The sequence below is a fragment of the Leptonychotes weddellii genome, chromosome 14 (assembly GCF_054177405.1).
Source record: "Leptonychotes weddellii isolate Sample4059 chromosome 14, ASM5417740v2, whole genome shotgun sequence".
NCBI lineage: Eukaryota > Metazoa > Chordata > Mammalia > Carnivora > Phocidae > Leptonychotes > Leptonychotes weddellii.
In genome coordinates, this window is record NC_138382.1 from 9,526,048 (window position 1) to 9,548,166 (window position 22,119).

Below are 22,119 nucleotides of genomic sequence, written 5' to 3' on the forward strand. Positions count from 1 at the left end.
AAAAAAAAAAGAAGAGGATAGCAGGAGGGGAAGAATGAAGGGGGGTAAATCGGAGGGGTAGACGAACCATGAGAGACGATGGACTCTGAAAAACAAACTGAGGGTTCTAGAGGGGAGGGGGTGGGAGGATGGGTTAGCCTGGTGATGGGCATTAAAGAGGGCACGTTCTGCATGGAGCACTGGGTGTTATGAATCATGGAACACTACATCTAAAACTAATGATGTAATGTATGGTGATTAACATAACAATAAAAAATTAAAAAATATATGTTTGACTAGCACCTCTACATGTATAATTGGATGCACATACAAAGATGTTAAATAATGTTCAACACAGTACTGTTGACAGTTTAAAAAAAATTTAACGTGGGGTGCCTGGATGGCTCAGTCATTTGTTTGCCTTCGGCTCAGGTCATTATCCTGGGGTCCTGGGATCCGGCCCCATGTTGGGTTCGCTGCTCTGCGGGGAGTCTGCTTCTTCCTTTCCCCCTACCTTTCCCCCTTGCCCTTCTCCCTCTGCCCCTCTCCCTCACCCCTACTCTGTCTCTTGCTTGCTCTCTCTCAAGTAGATAAAATCTAAAATAATAATAATACAAAATACAAAAAATTAACTTATCTACCTATCCCCTATTATGAGGAATTTAAGTAAGGAAGTCCAGGTATAACGATGCTTCCTAGTCATTGAAGTTGAAGATGTAAATCTGTATTTATTGATATAGAAAAGATGTTCACATCATATAACAAAAAACAGGCTAAAAAACATTGTGGGTAGGTAGGAAGGTAGGTGCATAGATAGATAAAAGTCTGGAGTGTTTTACATGATAGTCTCATTAGTGATTATTTGTGGGTGATGGGATTATGCGTGACTTTCAACTTTTTCCATGAGTCTTAATTTTTTCAATTTTGTACAATGAACAGATACTTCTTTGATTACTGGAGAAAGTAAAAATCAACAAAATTAGAGACAGACAAGGAGAAATTATCAAAAAATACAGTGAGATCCTATGTAAAATTCTGTGGAGATAGATGAAGTGGGTGGTATTTCTAGGAAAATTTACTTTTATCAAAGTGGCTCTCAGCAGAGAGATCCTAAGTCAACCATGTAAGAAATGAAAAAGTTATTATAAAGTGCTCTCAAAATTCAAAGCACAAGCCCCAGGCGGCCTCAGTAAATTCTCCCAGCATTCAAGGCTATTATTATTCACGAGGGTGAAATTATAACTTATTGAAAAGCCCTTTAATTGGGACATTTGGTGTAAACCAGAACTGTCCTATGTAAACCTGGACAAATGTTCACATTACAGTTTCAACATTTTCTAAGCATACCGCAAAAGTCAAACTTCGGAGTTTAAGATGCGAAAATGATCTTTATACCAGAACTTGTGAAAGGTAGTGTGTGTGCATATTTGCGCTCACATATCCTGCAGATCAGTCTTGCTTATGAATATTGATGCAAAACCCTTCAATAAAATACCATCAAATAGAATTTAGCAATAAATTCAATAAATACCACGAGCAAGTGAGGTACATCCCAGGAATGTGAGCTTGGCTCCATATTAGATCAAAAAAGGAAAATCTATGTGGTCATCTTAATCAGTGCTAAAAATGCTTTGCTAAAATTCAGCATCCAGTGATAAATTGATTGTGGCAGTGGTTACATGACTGTACACATTTGTCAAAACTCCCTGAACTGTATTCTTTAAAAGGGTGGATTTTATTTCACGTAAATTTTACCAAACTTAAGTTTTAGAAGAATAAATAAAATCAGTCTATGGTAAGTAACAACAACAACAAAAGGAATACACATTCCTGATTAAAAAGGGGAAAAAAATTAACTTGGTACAATTAGAATAAGTAGAATTCATTACTTTTGTTGCTTTATTTTAAATACACAGTCTCGGGCGCCTGGGTGGCTCATTTGGTTAAGCGACTGCCTTCGGCTCAGGTCATGATCCTGGAGTCCCGGGATCGAGTCCCACATCGGGCTCCCTGCTCAGCAGGGAGTCTGCTTCTCCCTCTTACCCTCCTCCCTCTCATGCTCTCTGTCTCTCATTCTCTCTCTCGCAAATAAGTAAAATCTTAAAAAAAAAAAAAATACACAGTCTCATGCCAAACCATCCTATTTTATGAAACACGAGAAGCATTCCCATTTAAATCAAATGTGTGGTAAGAATGCTCACTATCGCTGAAATTATAAACCTGACTAGAAAGGACCAGCCAGAAGATAAGAAAAAATAAATATATAAACACTGGAGTGGAAGTTGCAAACCTTCTGTTATATGTAGGTGTTTGAAGTGCATACCTGGAGAGTAGAGAAGCAAATGAAAAATGACAAGAGAAGTCAGTAGGCTGTGTGGCCGGTGCTAACTGGTGCTAGTAGGGAAAGCGGTGGGAAGAAAGGAAGAAGTGGAGGCATACGTCATCGACTAGGACAGGTTTCAGGGTATCGCCCACCATCTTTCCTAGGCAGTGCCTCACACCTGGCCTCTCTCTGCCAAGCATTCTTCCACCTGGAAGACATGACTTTTGTCCTTTCCTAGAGAGCGTGTGGCCAGAGACAGGTTGAGTATTAAAAAAAAAAAAATGACAGAGGATGTTATGAGAAGAAAAGAACAGTCCTGGGTCATAAGGGCCAAGTCTGTGCCAGCCTTTATACCTTTTGATCAGTATTAGTGTTAGCGTTTAATTTTTTTTTTTTGATCAATGTTAAAAAAAGTGTTAACTCTTTAATTTTTTTTTTAAGATTTTATTTATTTATTTTAGAGAGAGAGAATGGGGGGGAAGGGTCAGAGGGAGAAACAGACTCCCTGCCGAGCAGGGAGCCCCATGCGGGACTCGATCCAGGGACTCCAGGATCATGACCTGAGCTGAAAGCAGTCACTTAACCAACTGAGCCACCCAGGCACCCCTAACTCTTTAATTTTTTAAAAAATTGAACATCTGTACAGTGTGGGAGTCCACATTTTTAGAAATCTGGGTTTTCAACCTCTCGAATAATGAGAGGCTCCAGCACCGAATGCCACCCTTCTCTGCAAGAACAGCATTGGTGGGAACTGAGTGTGGTTGCTTGTCCCGTTTAGATGCCCAGGGGCTCTTCGGTCTGCTGAGTGCAGTGCTCTTTATCTTAGTGCTATCGCTCCATCTGTCTGTCTGCCCTTAGAAGCATTTCAGTTGAGTCTCCTGGTGTTGGTAATAAACTCAAGAGAGATAACGGGGCTAACTAGGTTCTTAGTGGTGAAGCGGTGTCTGTAGGAGTTGACTCGTCACTGTGTTGGGAAAGTGATGGAAGACATATTTGAACAAATTATAAAATAATTACTTCATTAAATACACAACTTATTCATACCCAAGAATATGTCCCTAATTCCCCCATCGTAGTTTTAAAATTGAAAAATCGTCATTTTTTAAAATACCAGATGGAGGGTTCATCTTGGCAGGCAACTGGCCATTGCCCACCTCTTCCTCAACATTCTTCCTTCTGGGTTCTGCAATATGTGCAGAATCCCTTTTAGGCCAGGATGATCTTTCTCTTCTTCGACACATCACTAAGATGAATTGAGCCTTTAGATTTTACACCTTCTTAGAGTAAATTAAGTAGGAAAAATGGGACAGGCTTTCACTGCCCCTTATGCTGTGGGGCTTTGTCCAGCTTATATTCTCTGTCTGGTGGCCAGATCAGTTAAGTATTCTCGAAGCAACAGCATGAATTGCCTATTGCCTTCATTTTTTCTGAAGTAAAGTGGAAGTTTTTATGTTGTCAGTCATGGAGCCGGTGAAATGTAAGTAGCGCTCTGAAACCGTGGCTCTTCTTTTTTTTTTTTTATTTTTAATTTTTTTTTTTTTAAAGATTTTATTTATCTATTTGAGACAGAGAGAATGAGAGACAGAGAGCATGAGAGGGAGGAGGGTCAGAGGGAGAAGCAGACTCCCCGCCGAGCAGGGAGCCCGATGCGGGACTCGATCCCGGGACTCCAGGATCATGACCTGAGCCGAAGGCAGTCGCCCAACCAACTGAGCCACCCAGGCGCCCCCCGTGGCTCTTCTTTATGAAGAAGGATATAATTTCCCCAGATCTGACTGATTTAAAGCTAAAGGTTATAGACTTTAAATAAATATTTATAATCTATTCTTGGTGCCCTCAGTTCTACCTCCTCATCCACTTCAGGGCTTTTCATCTCAAGTATCTTTTTTTGTTTTTTTTCTTAACCACTCATCTTTTCTTTGGAGAGGAAAAAAAAAAGGTTTCAGAAAGTCCCGTCCTGAAGAACCTTCCTATGACCCATTATTGGTGACATTTTATTGCTTGTTTTCCTCTCAGTCTACACGAAAGCACCGGGCACCCAGTCAGAACTTGAAAAACGTTCTCTCAATCTGAATCAGCCAAGTTTTCCAAAGCTTAGTCTATGTGGCTGTCCCCCCCCCCACCCCATTTGTTACCACCTCCCCCGGGGCCCAGCTCCTTCCATCTGCTTTTTTTCTGCACTCTCTCTCTCTCCCTCTACCTGCGTCCTCTCTCCAAGGTCACCAGGTGTCTCCCTGACGCGAGAAACTCCCCCACAATCCTTATATTCTTGAGCGTTTCTGCCACGTGTGTGACAAGTGTCCAATGTCCCATGGGTACCAAGCAGCACTCGTGGGATGTGAGTAGAACTCTTTATTTTTGCCTCTCAGTGTAAATTTATTCAGTGGGGAAAGGTCTGCTCTTCTGAGTGTAAAACTCAGGAACCTTTCTGCTCATTCTTAGGCAATAAAATGTCCTCCTATCACCTTAAGTCACTGTGTGTAGCTGGCACGTCCGATGTTGGGTGCCTTGCAATCGGCGAAGCCTCCAGCTTCACATCAGCTGCCCCCCTCCCTGGGTGAGGGTCTGCTGCCTGCAAAGCCAGGCTGGGCTCCTGAGGAGAGTGTGGCTCTCTCTTCCCCCGCCTTTGGCCATCTCGCTGAGGTTCTGATGTCTCTGGGGCAAAACAGGGAGAGGAACGAATCCAGGTAATAGAAAAACAAAAATTCTCAAAGGTCTTACTCAACTGGTATTATCGTAGGGTGGCTTCTTGTGCTCCAAGTTAAGCAAGTTAAACCAGACTCTTCATAGACTGTTCTTCCTCTCAGCTGAAAGCAATCTCCTCATCTTCAAAACTTAGTACTTGAGTAAGTACTTCCAAGCTGTGGAGACGCTCTACCCCCCCTCCCCAGTGGTTTCCAACCTTTGGAACATAGCAGATTCACATGAGGGGAAAACAGTTTTGTTTTGTTTTTTTTAATAAAAATTGCACTACCCTGCCCCAGGCCCTTTTGAAAAGGATTCTCTGGACTGGGGCTCTGTTGCATTTGTTTTCAAAATTTCATGGATGATTCTGATGCTCACTGAAGGCTGAGGACACAAAATCTGGCTTATATTATAGTTAGTAATTTGCAGCTTCCCTCCTTCCTGGACTCTCACCTTCCTTGGGATCTTTTTTATCTTTATCATAATCTCTATGGAACCTTCATCATACTAGACTCGGAGGAAGTGTTTTGTGGTGCGAAGAAATATAAAATCTCAGGGTTCTGGCCGAGAAGCTTTGTTAGCAGTGTTGGTTCTGTCTTCAGATTGAACTGCAGACAGTTCTAGTGCTCAGTAAATACTGGATGAGTTGCTGGCTGGGTGGTTGGTGCTCAAGAAAGAGAAGTGAACCTGCAATCTAGTTAAGCAAGATACCCTGGTTATGGTTCCAGGATCTCTTTTGAGAAGTCTCATTCATGTCTGGCTGTGATCTAAGAGCTGCATGATACTACCTCAGTTAACGTTCCCAACAATCAGTTGACAGAGTGACTGTTGTTCTCACTTTTTAGGTAAAAAACCAGAAGCTCAAGGGGGTAAGTAACTTGATCCCCAAGGTCACATATTTGTAAGTTACAGTCATGATGTAAACCCAGGTTCTCGGACTTCAGAGCCCGCATTCTCAAATACTGTGTTACAGCACTTTTCCCTCAGAGGGAGTAAAGCTTTAGAGAATTCTGAGAGATACTAAGGTTAGCAACCTCCGCCCTCTTTTCAGTGTGCCTTTTGCTGTGTCATCTGCTGGCCTGTTCTCTTGCCTTGCCCGAGCATCAGTGAAAGAATTTAAGCAAGAGGATGGGGGTTCAGGTACCTTGATGGACATAATTTCAGAAAATTCACTCTGGCAGTGTTGATGCAGAAACTGGGTAGGATTGGAGCCATCCTCACTGAGCAAGACTCATTGGAGTTAAGATAGTAGTCAGGGAGCAGGGGACGGGGACCCCCTGCCTTAGTATCAAAGGCAGAATGGAAAGGCACCAGATGTTAAGAGGTAGCATGATGAGAGAGAGAGACAGGAAGGAGAGGAGAGATCTAGATGATGTTGAGTTTTGACTTGGTTGTCTGGGAAATTGTTGTGTCCTTCATTCTCAGGACTAGGAGATTTGGGGGAGGGAAAAGTGAGTTTGTTCATCGACAAGTCTGAAGGCCCTGTGGAACCTCTAGTGGCAATGCCTCGTAGGTGGCTACAGATTCCAGGCTCAAGATGGGGCAGCCATGTCTAGGAATAGAAATGTGAGAGACATCAGCACATGGGGCGTAGTTAAAACCACGGAAGTGGATGCTGTTGCTTAGAGAAGGAGTTGGAAGTGAAAGGGGAACCCATGGAGCAAACATCACAAAGCAATCAGTATAAATTTAATAAAGCATCCTGCCTCTGTCCTGGATGCCTTTTTGAACTCAAAGAAATCATTGGTTCTCTCTGAACCTCAGTGTACTGGCTGGTCAAGTTTAGTGTGTGTCATTTTTTTCTCCAAAGACTTTTTTATTTATGGGGGGGGTGGGGATGGGCAGAGGGAGAAAGAGAATCTCAAGCAGACTCCATGCTCAGCGCAGAGCCCGACGTGGGGCTCGATCTCATGACGCTGAGATCAGGACCTGAGCCGAAACTGAGAGTCGGACGCTTCAACCGACTGAGCCACCCAGGTGCCCCTAATGTGGGTCATTTCTAAAGCCTCCTTCTGAACAGACATTCTGCGATTCTAACCCTTTGCATTGGGTTTCATGACTCCTTTGGGACAATAGGGCATTGTTTAATTGCCTGATTTTGTAACCTCACTGATATCTGTAAGCCCATGCAGTTATATGGAGCCCTCATCTGTCTTTCTGATAAACAGAATGATTACTCTGTATGTGTCCCGTCTACTGAGATTCTTGGACGATAACCTGGAGCACCATGAATGTGGCAGGTGTATTTCTTGGGGGGGAGTAGGTTAGGTGATTAAGAGCTCAACTCTGGACTCCAGTTCCTCTACCACTTACCTGGTTATGTCACCTCAGGCAACTTAACCTCTCTAAAACCTCTGTAAAATGAGGATAATAATCCTAGAGTTGGTGCAGGGACTGAACAAGTTTATACACACGTAGTACTTACAACTTCTGTATGTACCTGGCACACGTGTCTTCACTTAATATAAGCCTCTCTCATCTGATGATGGGAATGATGAAAACATTGGTGGAAAGCGTCTTAATTTTAAAGGCTGAAGACCTCTATCTTAGACTTTTGGTTTCAAAAGGAGAAGGAAAAAGAAAAATCTGTACCATTTCCTAATGAGTAGGAACTTTCAGATGGCTAAACTCCATGAGTGGTAAAAACAGACTTCATACTAACAAATGGAACTACTCTTACGTTCAGTTTGGAAATTAGCTAGTGTAATCCAGGAGGAATTAGAGCAACCCACCCTTAATATGTGTTCTTTTTTGTTGCATTTACTTGTCCTATTTAGCTTAAAGGACAGTGGATAAAAAGAGCAGAACAAATCATGAACTGTCCTCTGTCCTAGTATTAAACATTGCTATCTTCAAGTGTCAGGGAGGGTAAGGGACTCTTGGCTGTGCAGTAACCACCCTCTGAAGCCAAAAAAAAAAATGTCCCTTAAGCATGTTGCTTACCGGTCTTTAGGTCTGGCTTCCAACTTCCATGGAACATTTGGTCTGTTCCTCAAAACATCCCTACAGGTGTCAGCTACCTGGAGGGAAAGACACATCTTGAGGAATGGTGACTATTGAAACTTCTTGAATGGTTCTCCAGTCTGTTCTCCTTTACTCTGCCTGTTTTGTCTGAAAGAGGCTGTGTTCAACTTGTTTGTCAGGCATAGCCAAATATGTGTCCCTGTGCAGTTTATTAGATGCCAGGAAGGACGATAGCATGACAGCAGTAATTCAAAACAGGGTTTAAAATGAATAAATAAGAATAAGCCTCTGGGATTAGTCCCAATTGAAAAGTTCAGCTCGACCAGGGAGGGTAGCTGCTGTCTTTGGGGATTAACAATTGGCTTGCTGTTGGGAATAGTATTCACTGATCCAGCTACATTTTTACTTACTGACGGCCTTTCTACCCCTGTGAGGTCCATCTCTTCTCAGATTCAGTAAAATTCTTAGAAAGGAAGTTTATTCTTATTTCTGCTCATCAGGAACTGTGAACCACATATGAACCTTTGCATTCATACTTTTTTAAACCCCAGAAAATGTATGTCTCTAAAAATTACTATGGTCTCAGGGAAGAAGATGAAGAGAGAATTTTCTTCCACAGAATCAAACTGAAAGCAAGAAAACAAGGAAGCCCTCTGGTGAGAGGGATGGAAAAGTGGGGAGGATCACTCTCTGATAGTGGCACTGAGGATTTTTTTTTTTTTTTTAAAGAGAGAGAGAGAGCACAAGCAGGGGAGATGGAGAAGCAGGCTCCCCACTGAGTAGGGACCCCAATGCAGGGCTGTATCCCAGGACCCTGGGATCATGACCTGAGCTGAAAGCGGATGCTTACCTGACTGAGCCACCCAGGCAGCCCAGCACTGAGGATTTTAAAACAGAGGAACCTGTTTGTGCAGGGCCTTTTAGTGTTTCTAAGGCCTAGTATGGACATCAGGCCATTTGATCCTCATAAAGAGGTTGTGTACCCACTTCATAAATGAGATAAGCCCAGAGAGGTTGACAGACTTGTCCAAGGTCACAGAGCAAGAAGTATGATAGTCTGACTCCAGGTTCAATTTTTTTTTTTTTGCTGTGGTCCTGCTGTGTACTAATTTGTTGAGTCCTTACAGAGGCTTCCAAGACACCCAACTGGAAGGCCCAAGTATGTCAATTGAACTAGATTTGTAGCCTTCACATGTTTTAAAGTTAACTTTATATATTATCCATAAAGCCGTGAGTTATTTTTTCCTTCTTGCCAGATGGATCAGTCCTTTGAGGGAAAGATGGCAGGCAGGCAGAGAGAAGCATGTAGCCACAGAAAGGGATATCAGCAATTGCCTTGGTTTACAACCTAGGAGAAGTTCGATGCCAAAGCGAACACGCCACAGAATGAACACTGCCTAAAATAGATAAAACCGGTGAGGAACAAATGATATCAACTAATTTTTCTCTGCTATTGAAAGACTTAAGGCAGTAGATAGTGGGGGCTGGATTGCTCTTTTTAGTATCTTCCCTGATACTCGACTTTGAAAAAGGTGAACAGAGTAACTACAATTCACATTTACATGTTGACTTGCACTTTGCTGAGGGCCTAGGCTGTGAGATTCTTCTGTTGGGGCTTTGAGGCCCCTTTCTACCCTTCGGCCCATCTACATATGACGGGCATGGCTCCGTGTGAGTGGGCTGATGGCTTTGTGCCGTCATAAAAAATGAACAGTGAATGGGGTCAGAAGTCCCAGAGTAAACTACCACACTGATTTTCTAATCCTTGCTGTTGCTTTAAAATTTAAGGATTAGAAGAAGGATCCTTGAGGGTAAATACCTTAGAGAGGATCTATACTTAGCAGGTTCTCAGTAACTGGAGTGTGAATGGTTGATAAGTTTCTGATACCATCTTCTATTTTTCTTTCATCAGGATAATTAAATAAGTTCGTTGTGGCCAAACTCGTGTCCTTAGGCACAATTCTCATTCTTTCCATATGGGGTAACAGCCCCCACTGAGTTCCTCCTTGACTCCGTTTACTTTTACTGTTCCACCTCATGAATGATGCTAGGAGGATATTTGGAGCCAACGTTGATTGAACAGATACACAGTTGAGAAAATCAAAGGTTATGAAATGAGCTTCATTTCCTCCTTCGTGCCTTCTTTCTTAAAAATAACTAACTTTGGGTGATAGACACTGGGGAGGGTATGTGCTCTGGTAAGCGCTGTGAATTGTGCAAGACTGTTGAATCTCAGATCTGTACCTCTGAAACAAATAATGCAATATATGTTAAAAAAAAAAGAAGAAGAAGAAGAAGAAGAAGGTAGCGGGAGGGGAAGAATGAAGCGGGGGAAATCGGAGGGGTAGACGAACCATGAGAGACGATGGACTCTGAAAAACAAACAGGGTTCTAGAGGGGAGGGGGGTGGGAGGATGGGCTAGCCTGGTGGTGGGTATTGAGGAGGGCACGTTCTGCATGGAGCACTGGGTGTTAGGCACAAACAATGAATCATGGAACACTTCATCTAAAACTAATGATGTAATGTATGGGGATTAACATAAGAATAAAAATTAATTAATTAAAATCTTGTCACCAAACAAAAAAAAAAAACTAACTTTGAGGACGTTTGGGAACAGGATCAAGGAGAGCTGTTGGTTCTGTTGGTGATCTGTAACCTGCCTCAGACAAGTATCCAGTGCTTCCGTGAGGTGGCTGGCGTCTGTTGGTGTTTACAGCCCCAGTGAAATGTAGCTTGAGGAGTGTGTATTTCTGTGTCCATTCTTTGGGTTGGCAAGGCTGGCTAGCTGTTCTTCCACTGATACTGTTGTGTGTCAGATTTGGAAGCTTAGCATTCCAGTTTAGACTCATGGTTAGTGTTCGAACAAAACAGCTTCCTTTCAGTTGAAATATTCTTACTGTCTTCTGTCTTCCATTTACGTTTCAAGTTCCTATTCTCTTTTTCTGTATCAATAACATTTTGAAGTCTAATTCCGTATATAATGAGGTGTGTAAATTTCAAGTTTTTAGTTTAATGAACTTTCACACATGTGTATTCCTGTGTAACCAGCACCCAGATCAGGAGATGGAACATTTCCTGTGCCGCCGCCCCCCGCCAGTCAGGTGTCCCAAAGGTAACAAGTATTTTGGCTTCTACCACCCTAGATTGATTTAGGCTGTTCTTGAACTTCATAAAAATGGAGTCACAGAGTATCTTAACTCTTTTGTGTTTGATTTCTTTCTTGCAACATTGTCCTGTAATTCATTCATGTTGTTGAATAAATAATTCCATAGTATAATTTACTGTTTATGGACATTTGGGTTGTTCCCAGTTAGGGGCTATTACAAATAATAATGCAAGGAACATTCTTGGACATGTCTTTTAGGACACATAAGCATGCATTTATCTTGGATATATACCCAGGAGTGGAATTGCTGAACCATAGAGCGTACATATATTTTCTTATGGTAGGTACAGCCAGACATTTTCCCTAAGTGGTTGAACTAGGTGATGCTGCTATGTTTCTATACTATGGAAGTCCAGTTTTCATCTGCAATATTTTTATTCTAGACTGGTGATGCTAGTTACTGTGGGATGTTGAGATACTTGTCAGTCCATTAAGAGTGTACATATACACACACACGTTTGTATTTCACATTCATATGGATGCATTCGGAGGTAGATGTTTGCCTTGCCATATGTTTGGGGGTTTAATAGTGAAAAACTGCCCCCTAGGAATTAAAAGGAAACTATCTGTTAGCTTAAGAAAATATAATACTAATCACAATAAAGCTTAACCATTGAATAGATATCTGCTTTTACAACTCAGGAGTGAGCATGAATATCAACTGTCTAAGTATGGTATTTAATTCATACCCAGAGTGAAACCAGAAGGATGAATTGACTCAGGGACAATCTCCTTGAATCCTGCCTCTGGCATTATTCATTTGCAACACTGCAAATTGCAATTTACGGCTGCTATTTTCTCTCATTTATCCTTTATTCCTTTGAGAGGAAGCAGTAAATAAATAAATTAAACACTGCTTAGAATCCTCAGCATGGAGCATTTTAATTCTATCAAGAGCGTATCCGCATATGATTGAAAAGGAGTGGAAACTTAGGGCTTCGGTTTCATAGTTCGCATAACGTTTAGGTGATCAACCTGTGTGGTCGGGAGGGCACTTTAATAAGAATCCTGATAAAAGACAAGGAATTGTCAAAGTAAGAGTACTTAGAATCAGTGTAGAAAAGCCTGTTAAGCTGGATTTTCCAATAACAGAGTTTTCTTCCCTTCTGGACAAAGCTGTGCTAGTCCATTCAGTCATCGATCACTCATTTGCACAGTGATTCAACTTCCTACTAAGTCCTACGTACTAGGCTCTGGTCTGGATACTAGGCACACAGCAGGAAATAAAGCAAAGGCTTTTTTCTTGGGGAGCTGACCTTTTTGAGGATAAGAGGCAAGAAAACGATATATATACAGAAAGGTCATTTGGCGCTCTAGAGGAAAATAAAGACGGTGGTAGGGGCATGGGAATGAGTGTAGGTTTGATGGCGGGAACTGCTGTTGCTTTTTTTGTTTTTGTTTGTTGTTGTTTTTGGGGGAGAAAACCTCTCAGTCAACGACATTTGTGTAGAGACCTGAAGGGATGGAGCATGTGGACGTCCACTGGAAGAAGAGTAAGCCAGGTGGAGGGGGAGCATGCTAGTGGGCTGAAGGACAGGAAGGGGCCTCTGCAGTTGGAGGGAAGGCAGTGTGGGGGGGGGAACAGTATCTGGAGGTGGGGTCAGAGGGATAGCAGGGACCCAGATCAGATAGGGCTCTACGGACCGTTGTAATGACATTGACTTTTGCTGAGTGGGAATCCACTGAGAGGTTCTATTCAAGTCTTCCCTTCAAGGATTACCTTGAAGACTGGTTGGAGAACTGACTCAACAGAGACAGGGGCAGAAACAAGGAAATGAGTGAAGATTGCTAATAGGTGTGTTCAGGCAAGAACCAAAGAGCGCAGATGTTTGATTTTGTGGATTTACCACCATCTCTGCACTTTATTAGTAAAGATAATAATTGTACTTATCCAGACATGGATGAACAATGTTGGCATATTTGAGCCACATTAGTAATAATTTAGTAATATGCAAATCATCAATATGCTGTGGCTATTAAAATTTCTGGAATTAATGCTTTTTTTCTATTTATCTAATATTTTCCTCTGAAAGCTCTTCCTCTTCTCTCTCCTGTTTTTTTTGTTTTTTGTTTTTTTAATAATGTACCATTCTTTGACCCACTCATGCTTGAACTGGTCATTTGTGATGCCTCTCTCCATCCTCTGTCAACACAGGGAATCAGGTGGTGTTGATACCTTCCTGTCTCTCAAATCCATCTCCTTTTTCTGCCATTCCAACTTGAGCTTAGGCCTTGGTTTTTGCCTCACAGTTAGCCATCAGATTCTCCTTCTCTAATCCGTGGGAAAGGCAGCAAAAACACTGCAGGTTTTGAAGTGGGACCTTGCTTCAGATTGGTTCAGCTCTTTGTTCTTCCGTGTAGTTGTAGGGCCTTTTGCAAAAATTTTTAAAGATTTACTTATTTGAGAGAGAGTGTGTGCACATGGGGGGAGGGGCAAAGGGAGAGAGAGAGAGTGTCTTAAGCAGACTCCGCACTGAGCACACAGGGCTCAGTCTCAAAACCCTGAGATCATGACCCGAGCTAAAACCAAGAGTTGGATGCATCACCAACTGTGCCACCCAGGCGCCCCCCTTTTGCAATTTTTGAACTCCAGTTGTCCCTCTACAGAATGAGCCTAACAGTAACTAATTTATAGGATTGCAGTGAGGATTAAGTGGGACTATGGAGTGTTTAAAGTACCCGGCAGGTCCTAGGTGTTCGTTATCTCCCCTTCTATTCTTACACTTCACTCCATCCTTGAGCTGCCTGGCAGGTCCTAAAGTATAGCTCTCAGGGTGTCATGCCTCTTTTCAGAAACCTTCGCATTTTTTCCTGTTGCCTTAGATATTAAATACGAGCCCTTTTGCCTGGCATTCAGCTCCCTGGTTCTCTCCCTCCAACTTCCACTTCCAAGTTTTTCCCCATTACTCTTCTTCTCCATGTACATCATGTATTAGCAAATTCACTATTATCATGCCACCACTTCTATATGAAAATCTCATCACTCTAAAATAAAGTCCTACCTATCCTTCAAATCCTGTCTCAAGTACTGTTGCCTTCACAAAGCTAACAATCTGAAAGTGGCTTCTCCCAGTTCTAAAAAATCACTGCACTTGGAGGAGGCAACATGGTGCCCAGGCTCTGGAGCCAGAAAGCCCAGATTCCGCCCTCTACTCTCATCCTGGTGACATTGCTTCATTTCTGCATCTCAGTTTCTCCTGAAAAATGAGGACAGTAATACCTCCTTGATAGGGTTGTGCTGAGGACTTAAGGTACTACGTGTGAAGCACTTTGAATAGTGTCTGACACTGGGAAAGCTTAAATTAGTTTCTCTATAATTATAGGCATGAATAATGAACGTTATTATATCATTAGGACCTGTATTTTACAGGGAATTCAAATGAAAAGCTATTTTGAGATACAGTGGAAAAAGAGGCATAGACTAAGAACCAAGAGACCTGGATTCTAGTACTGTTTCCCACAACTAAACAAGCTGTATGATACTGAATATGTCATTAGCCTCTCTGGATCTTACTTTCTTCAGCTGCAAAAAGAGAAGGATGAACAAAAATCACTAAGCTTTTTTTCACTTCAGACAGCCACCTGCAACTCACATCACCCAAAACAGAACTCCTAATTTCCACTCTTTGAAACCCACTCCTTCCCTCTCCGTAAATAATACCATCTACCCAGTGTTAAGAAACCTAGGAGTTGCCTTTGAATTGTCTATTCCTTTCATCATCTAAATTGAATCCATCTGCATATCCTATTGGTTTTCCCAAAACATCTCTTGATTCCATCTACTTGTCCCTGTCATTGCTACTACTGTCCTAGCCCAGTCATCTGTCTCTCCTGTTGCCATAGGTTCCTGATCCACCCCTCTGCTTCCCCTCCTGCTGGCTTTCAGGCCTAATTCCCACCGAGCCAAAATGATATTTAAAACCTAAACCAGATAATATCACTCTCCTGCTTTAAACTCCCTAGTGGGTTTTCATTGTACTTAGGATGAGATCCAAACTCTTCTCTGTCCTCACACCACTCTCCCCCTTCTGCTTCAGCGGCCCTTTTTCCTTTTCATGCCAGCTCACCATCCTCACCTCTGCCTAGGGCTTTATTAGCACATGCTATTTTCTATGCTTTAGAATATTCATCCCCCAGATGTCAGCATGACTTGCTTCTTGTAGTTAGATCTCAGCTCTAATTGCCCCCTCCCTTCTATCTGTAGTGCTCTGTCACACCATCCTGTTTTTTCCTGAGGTTTACCACTATCTGAAAATAGCTTATTTATCTCTATCTTTCCCTTCACTAGAAATTAAATGCCCTCATATTAGGGCCCTCTTTCATAGCAGTGCTTAGTATATAGGAAAGAAAGAAAAAAAAAAAAAAACCTTGACCGAATACATGAATAATAAATCCATTTTAATGAGCTATCAAAGTTTATATTAATTACATGAGCTAAGTATTGTGTTTTTATTTTTAAAGCGGGAAGCACTATTGCTTTTCCCTTCGTTTAATCCCTCATACTGAATGAAGATTATTAAGTACATATGCTTGTGCTAGAAATATGACGATAAATAAAACAACGGTAATACAATGACAGGTTGAGTTTTTTCCCCCCTGATCTAAATAGTTGTCAAATTTACCATTCTCTCCCTCCCTCCCACACTAACACCTCAGTGCAAATTACCATCTCCTATGGCTTAGGAGACTGCCTCCCCTCTGGTCTTTTTCCTGTAGGTTCTAATCTCCCAAGGATCTTCCCTCTAGGGCTTTGCTATCGCTGTTATACCCTGGCTTGAAACCCTTCCGAGTTTTCATTGTTCTCAGGAAAAAGGCCAGAATCTGCCCGGGTCCACCACCTCACGTCAGGCCAGCCCTCACTCTCCACGGCAGGCCACACTCCCTCCCTCACCTCCTCGTTCCCGCCTGCCACCACGCTGGTGGCCCTAGCTTCCCGCTTCCTGCACGGTTCACTACCCCGCACCCATTTTGTCTCCTTCGGATCTCAGGAGATGGTCCCTTCCTCAGGGAAGCCCTCCCTGGTTAGGCCAAGCTCCACTCCCCTTCATACAGCCCCATATCACCAACGGCCTCTCAGGTCTCCTTTTATAAATCCATACTCCGGAATATGGTAACCTTATTAACACGCGTAGCCGCGAGCTTGCAGCTCAATAGCTAATTGCGGAAGAAACGGACTGAATAGCCGCCCAAACACTCCTCGCCCCTCCCCCTAGGGCTGCGGAACGGCTATTACGCATTAAGCAGGCGCCGCGGAGAGAGAAGTCTCACGGCGCCTGCGCGAAGGGGCACGCCTGCGCAAAAGGACGAGCCCGCTGACAGATTCGCGGCGGCGGCGGCAGCGGTGGCCCTGGCCCTGGACTGCGGGGAATGGGAGTCCTAGGTCTCTGAGCGCCGCCCCCGCCTCCCTGCCCCCGACATGGCTCAGGAGAAGATGGAGCTAGACCTGGAGTTGCCTCCGGGTACTGGCGGGAGCCCGGCGGAGGGCGGCGGCAGTGGCGCCGGCGGGGGCCTCAGGAGGTCTAACAGCGCCCCCCTGATCCACGGCCTCAGTGACACTTCGCCGGTGTTCCAGGCCGAGGCGCCGAGCGCCAGGCGGAACAGCACAACGTTCCCGAACCGCCACGGCCTGCTGCTGCCGGCCTCCCCCGTCCGCATGCACAGCAGCCGCTTGCACCAGATCAAACAGGAGGAGGGCATGGACTTGATCAACCGAGAGACCGTCCACGAGCGCGAGGTGCAGAACGCAATGCAGATAAGCCACTCCTGGGAGGAAAGTTTCAGCCTGAGTGACAACGATGTGGAGAAGTCCGCCTCCCCGAAGCGCATCGATTTCATTCCGGTGTCACCAGCACCGTCACCCACCCGGGGGATTGGGAAGCAGTGTTTTTCACCATCCTTGCAAAGTTTTGTGAGTAGCAATGGATTGCCTCCAAGTCCTATTCCCAGCCCAACGACTCGATTTACTACCCGGAGAAGCCAGAGTCCCATCAATTGCATTAGACCAAGTGTTCTTGGACCATTGAAAAGAAAATGTGAAATGGAAACTGAATATCAGCCAAAGAGATTTTTCCAGGGCATCACCAACATGCTTTCTTCTGACGTTGCCCAGCTGTCAGATCCTGGTGTGTGTGTATCGTCTGATACCCTTGATGGAAACAGCAGCAGCGCCGGATCTTCTTGTAACTCACCAGCGAAAGTCAGCACTACCACCGACTCTCCTGTGTCGCCTGCCCAAGCGGCCTCTCCATTTATTCCAGTAGATGAACTTTCATCTAAGTGATTTCACCCACCCATCCCGAGACTCGTTTTTTGTTTTGTTCTTTTTGTTTTTGTTTTGCAATGGAGAGAAAAATCAAGTTGGAGCAAGCACTGAACTTTGTCAATTAATTTGAGGCTATTTCCTATTTGACCCTTTTCCTTTTTTTTGGAATTTCCTGAAATGTTGTTACTCTAGAGAACTTTTATGTCAGGTTCCCGTGGATGCCCTTGAATTCAGTGTAGTAATATTTTCAGGCGTTTTCCAATAAGTGTGTTGAAGCATACGTCTTTATGCTGCTAATATGTTTAAATACATATGTTATCCCTTGATTTTTTAAAATAATTGAGAGCTCTATTTATTTATGGGATTATTAAGTTCTGATGCAAATATAAATGTTGAATTAATCAGCATAGTAAACTGATGTTTTAAAATTCCATATTTCATGCCCACACTAGTTTTTAAGGTTATTTTTCAGTGATTGCTAATTTCTATTGATGAAGAATAACTTAGCTGTTTACAGCAATTTTTAAAAATATGTTAGTTATAACATATCGATCCAGTGGTTGTCTATTTTATCCAGGAATCCTTGGATATTTAATTTTCTGGGTACACAAGTGGCTGGGAGGGGGAATGATAAAAGAACAAAATATAAAAGTTTGCAACAAATCTTTTTAAATTAACTATATAAAAGTAAACACTTAAATGCATTTTCTAATGAAATTTTAATAGTAATTCTAATAAGTCATGCAAATATAACTATAGGAAAGTTTAAAAAAAATTTTTTTTAAACCAGAAAGTGCATTCTCTTGGGTATAATCCTGAAGGGAAATGGGACAGTGCCTTGCAGTCTTAGCCCACTGTACATAGGCTGAGACCAGGTTCTTTGTACCACTGCAAACTTAAAAGTTTTTCAAATGTAGAAAATGTGGGAAGCCCTGTTGAACTTCACCAGAGCACCCAGGCAGATAAAAGTCTCAATCCTTGATATGCTTTAAAATATCCAATTGTGCCTCAGTGAAAATCCTTGCCAACAGGAGCCAAAGCAGCTTTTGGCTGCTTTTCTGCTCTGCCCATCTGTCACCTTCCTGGTTTTCCCTGGCTCAGGAAGGAAGCAGCTGTTTCCTTGCCAACAGGTCCTTCCTCTCCACCTCCCACCGAACTAGGGCACCATCGGTTAGACAGAGGTACAGTGTGACTTGGATTTCTGACAGTGAGCAACAACAGAACTGTGGAATTGTTGCAGGAACCTGTGTAGTTACAGCTACAGCTGGAGTTGACTGCCTTGGGGATGCCAGTTGATTAAGGGTCAGTGACTTGCAAGAGAAAAATCAGTGGAGAGTCACATAGGTAAACCGTTATTTAATTTAGGTTTTGTTGAAGGTAGAATTGTAAAATGTTCTTTTCTTTGCCTTTTACAACTAAGACAAAATATGGAAATATTTAATAACAAATGTTTTTATATTATACTTCCTATATCTTCCTTTACTAGATAGATAGAATGGCAGACAAAAAGGGAAGGGGAAGAAATAAAAGAGAGACCAAGACAAAAAGCTCCGGCTTTCTAAATTACTGCTTACAGAGACTTCAACGATTATGTGGAATTTTTACAACTATGAGAATAAATGGAACTGGTCAACTTTTGAAAGTTGCCTTAAGAATTCAGTGAAATTATGTCAAGGGTAAGATTGTGTCCGTAGGCTGGAAATTCTCTGTTTTGGGTAACAGTTCACGTGCTCCAGTCCTGACCTTGTTCCTCCAATCCAAACCTGTATAGCCAACTTCCTGTTGGGTACCTTGACCTGCTTCCAGAGGTGCTTTAACCTTAGCATCTCCAAAACAAAATTTAGTTATCTTCTCTTTGAACCCGTTCTTGAATTACCTAAACTGATGTCCTCACTATCTGATTTTCTAAACTAGAAACCATGGGAAGCGTTTTTGTCTTTCCCTTTTCCCTATCACATCTAGCGTAATCGCTAAGTCCTGTCTCCTGAAGTGGATCTCAGACCTCCCCCCTTCTCTGTTTCTGTTGCCTCTGATTAAACTTAGGTTCCAGCCTAAGTGATCTTGCCCATTTTCCCATCTCCCTTCTGGCCCAGTCTTCACCCTGCCTCTACAGTGATCTTTCTGAAATAGAAACTTGATTATTTTTTCCACCCTCCTGTGTGAAAACTTTGTGCTTTCCCATTTCCCACAGAGTAGGGAATGCTTTCCGTAAACTGGCATATAATAAGGTCCTTCATGTACTGGGCATAGTGTAAAACAGTTTTACAACTCTGCTCAGCCTATCCCAGCACACATCCTTCCTTCTTATTCTGCAAACACTGGACTCCTTGATATTCATTAAATATGCCATGTACTTTCATGTGTTTGTGCCTTTGGATGGATTGTTCCTTCCCCCCAAAATGCCATTCCTGTTCTTTTCAGCCAGGCAAATGCTTTGTTTCTTTTTTATTGCATGTTAATTTAACTATGAAAGAATGTATACCTGCTGATTATAAAAGTATTTAAACAATGCAGATATCTATATAGTAAAAAATGAAGGTCTGCCTTTTACTATGTAAAATTCATCTTCCCTTCCCATTGGTAATTTCTGTTAATTCAGTATATATTGTACAAGATGTTTTACTCATTTCCATGTATATATGTATATAAATTCAGGAAACCAACATGTCCTTGACATCTCTCTTCCTTTTCTTTCCGCCATATCTTCCCCAAGTCTTAGTGATTTTCTCTTCCAGAATCTACCGCCTTTTTTTCATCTCTGCTGCCACCCATTCCCTAGGCTACCATTCATTTCCCTCTCAGACTCCCACTGGCCCCTCACGCGCTCTGGTAGGCTGTCCGTTCATTCTCCATACAGCAATTAAAGTAATGCTTTTAAAATTGCATTTCTGATCCTTCCATCGTCCAGCTTAAGGCTTCTCATTTGCTTCCTGTTATGTTTATGGTTTACCAAAATGTATTAACTCTGGCCCAGGAGGCTCTGGGGGATCTGACCCTTGCCCCTCCCTCCCCTGTTTTCTGTACCCCACCCTCATTGGCTTGCTTTCTTCTCATTAAATACGTCATCTTCTCTCCCATTTTAGGTCCTTTTGCCAGATCCTTTTTTCTGAATGCATAGGGAAACCTTTCTTTCCGTAAGCTTATTTTTCTATATAGGTGGTAAATTTTGAATCAGATGAGGCTCTAAGAGTTTATGTAGACCATTTACATTATCATATTATTGTTCCTAACTTTAGGCATTACTTTGTAAGGACTTAACTCATGAGAACTACCCTTTAGAAAACATTTGTAAGGTATTAGTATTGCTAAGCTATAAACTTTGTGCTGGAATTCCCCAAGCACATCAACATTTAGTTAAAGTACAGTTTGTCATATGTAACAAAACCTCTGTGGTCTATTTTCCTTTATTGTGTTCCTTAAAAATACTATGAAAATGGGGAAAAAAATGATGATTACCAAATCTGTGGCTGCTGGATGTCAGAACCTTTAAACATACTTAAAAGATAGATTGTAATCAAGAATAACCTGTATCGGGATGCCTTCCAGTGATTCAGGTGTATGTTAGTTCAGCTGGTTACACACGTACAGCAAGAGACCACTCTTCGATATTTGGCAGTAAGATGGGGAAAGTGTCAAGGTTTATGAGGGGAACAAGACTAAGAAATTTTTTTTTTTTTTTTTTTATGGCCGGGTATATAGAGCAGGAGAAAAAGTTTGAAGATCCAAGAGAGAGGTGGGAATAATTTCCAGAACAACAAACCGAGGAACGTGGTATAACCTGCATTTCCTGGACAGCATCAGCAAGTAGAAGAAAGAGTCAGCCTGAGAAAGGCGGTCTGGAGGCATTTTTTTTCCTTTGAAAGCAGAAAGGAGAGGGGAAAAGGCTCCAACAGAGATACCAGTACATGTTGAATTGATTTGCTGTTGCAGGAGTATATGGGTGTGGAGGAAGGTGTATGAAAAGTGGAAAGGATTTGTATCTGATTGCCTCTCTTTTCTAATTACGAAGTAGTCTAGGATATTTGAGGGTGGGCGGGAGTAGATTTAGAAGCTTGAGCAAAAGAAAGATTTAATGTTGCCTTATGAAAATCTGTAAAGCAGTGACTCCAGGTCAAGAGGAAGTTTTACTAGGCCACATTGGATGCCTGGTTGCAGTTGGATGGCAGGTGCAAAAGAAGTAGATTGGATTGACCTAGGTTTAAGAATTGATTCAGTAGATCTAGGTTGAGTCCAGTGTATAAAGCAGTTAAAGATTCTGCTAAAAGTGTGGCTGACTTAATGGCCAAGGCCTTGAGGATGGTTAAGAGAAGTCAGCAGTGGGTGATGGACGAGGCCCCTTTTCTCAAGGCCTTACGATCAGCCATGACAAAGTGTACAGGGTATTGGGTCTCATGCAGAACTCCCGCTTCAGTTTTGCCCGTATTTTTCATGGCTGATTTCGTTTTGTTGGAGAATCAATCTTAAATCAGCAAGCCATGAGTTCCACTTATATGATAAGAAAAAAAAAATCAGATTGCTCACTGTAGTCAAGACAGTTCTTTATACCTTCCTTAACGTGCCATCCAGGTAAAAAATTTTCTTAAAAGTTGAAAGGACCTTTCTGTAAAAAGAAATCGCATATAAGCTACTTGCTATGTGTCAGGCACTGTTTTAGGTACTAAGCAAGTTTATTTCATTTACTTTTTATCACTATCCTCTGAGATAAATGCCATTTTTCTCGTTTTACAAATGAGGATGTC

General features: G+C 42.4%; 2 protein-coding genes across 2 annotated transcripts in view; both read left to right on the forward strand.

Moving 5' to 3' along the window:
• The window catches only part of PIP5K1B (phosphatidylinositol-4-phosphate 5-kinase type 1 beta), a 257,277-nt gene that overhangs the window by 49,610 nt on the left and 185,548 nt on the right, over positions 1-22,119 (forward strand). The window lies entirely within an intron of this gene.
• Positions 16,394-20,045, forward strand: PABIR1 (PP2A Aalpha (PPP2R1A) and B55A (PPP2R2A) interacting phosphatase regulator 1). Its single transcript, XM_006748239.3, has one exon. It carries the CDS (start codon positions 16,535-16,537, stop codon positions 17,396-17,398), a length of 864 nt encoding a protein of 287 aa, XP_006748302.1. The 5' UTR covers positions 16,394-16,534; the 3' UTR covers positions 17,399-20,045.

Excerpts from the sequence above, each read along its gene's own strand:
- PABIR1 (XM_006748239.3), top strand. The coding sequence starts at position 16,535 with ATGGCTCAGGAGAAGATGGAGCTAGACCTGGAGTTGCCTCCGGGTACT.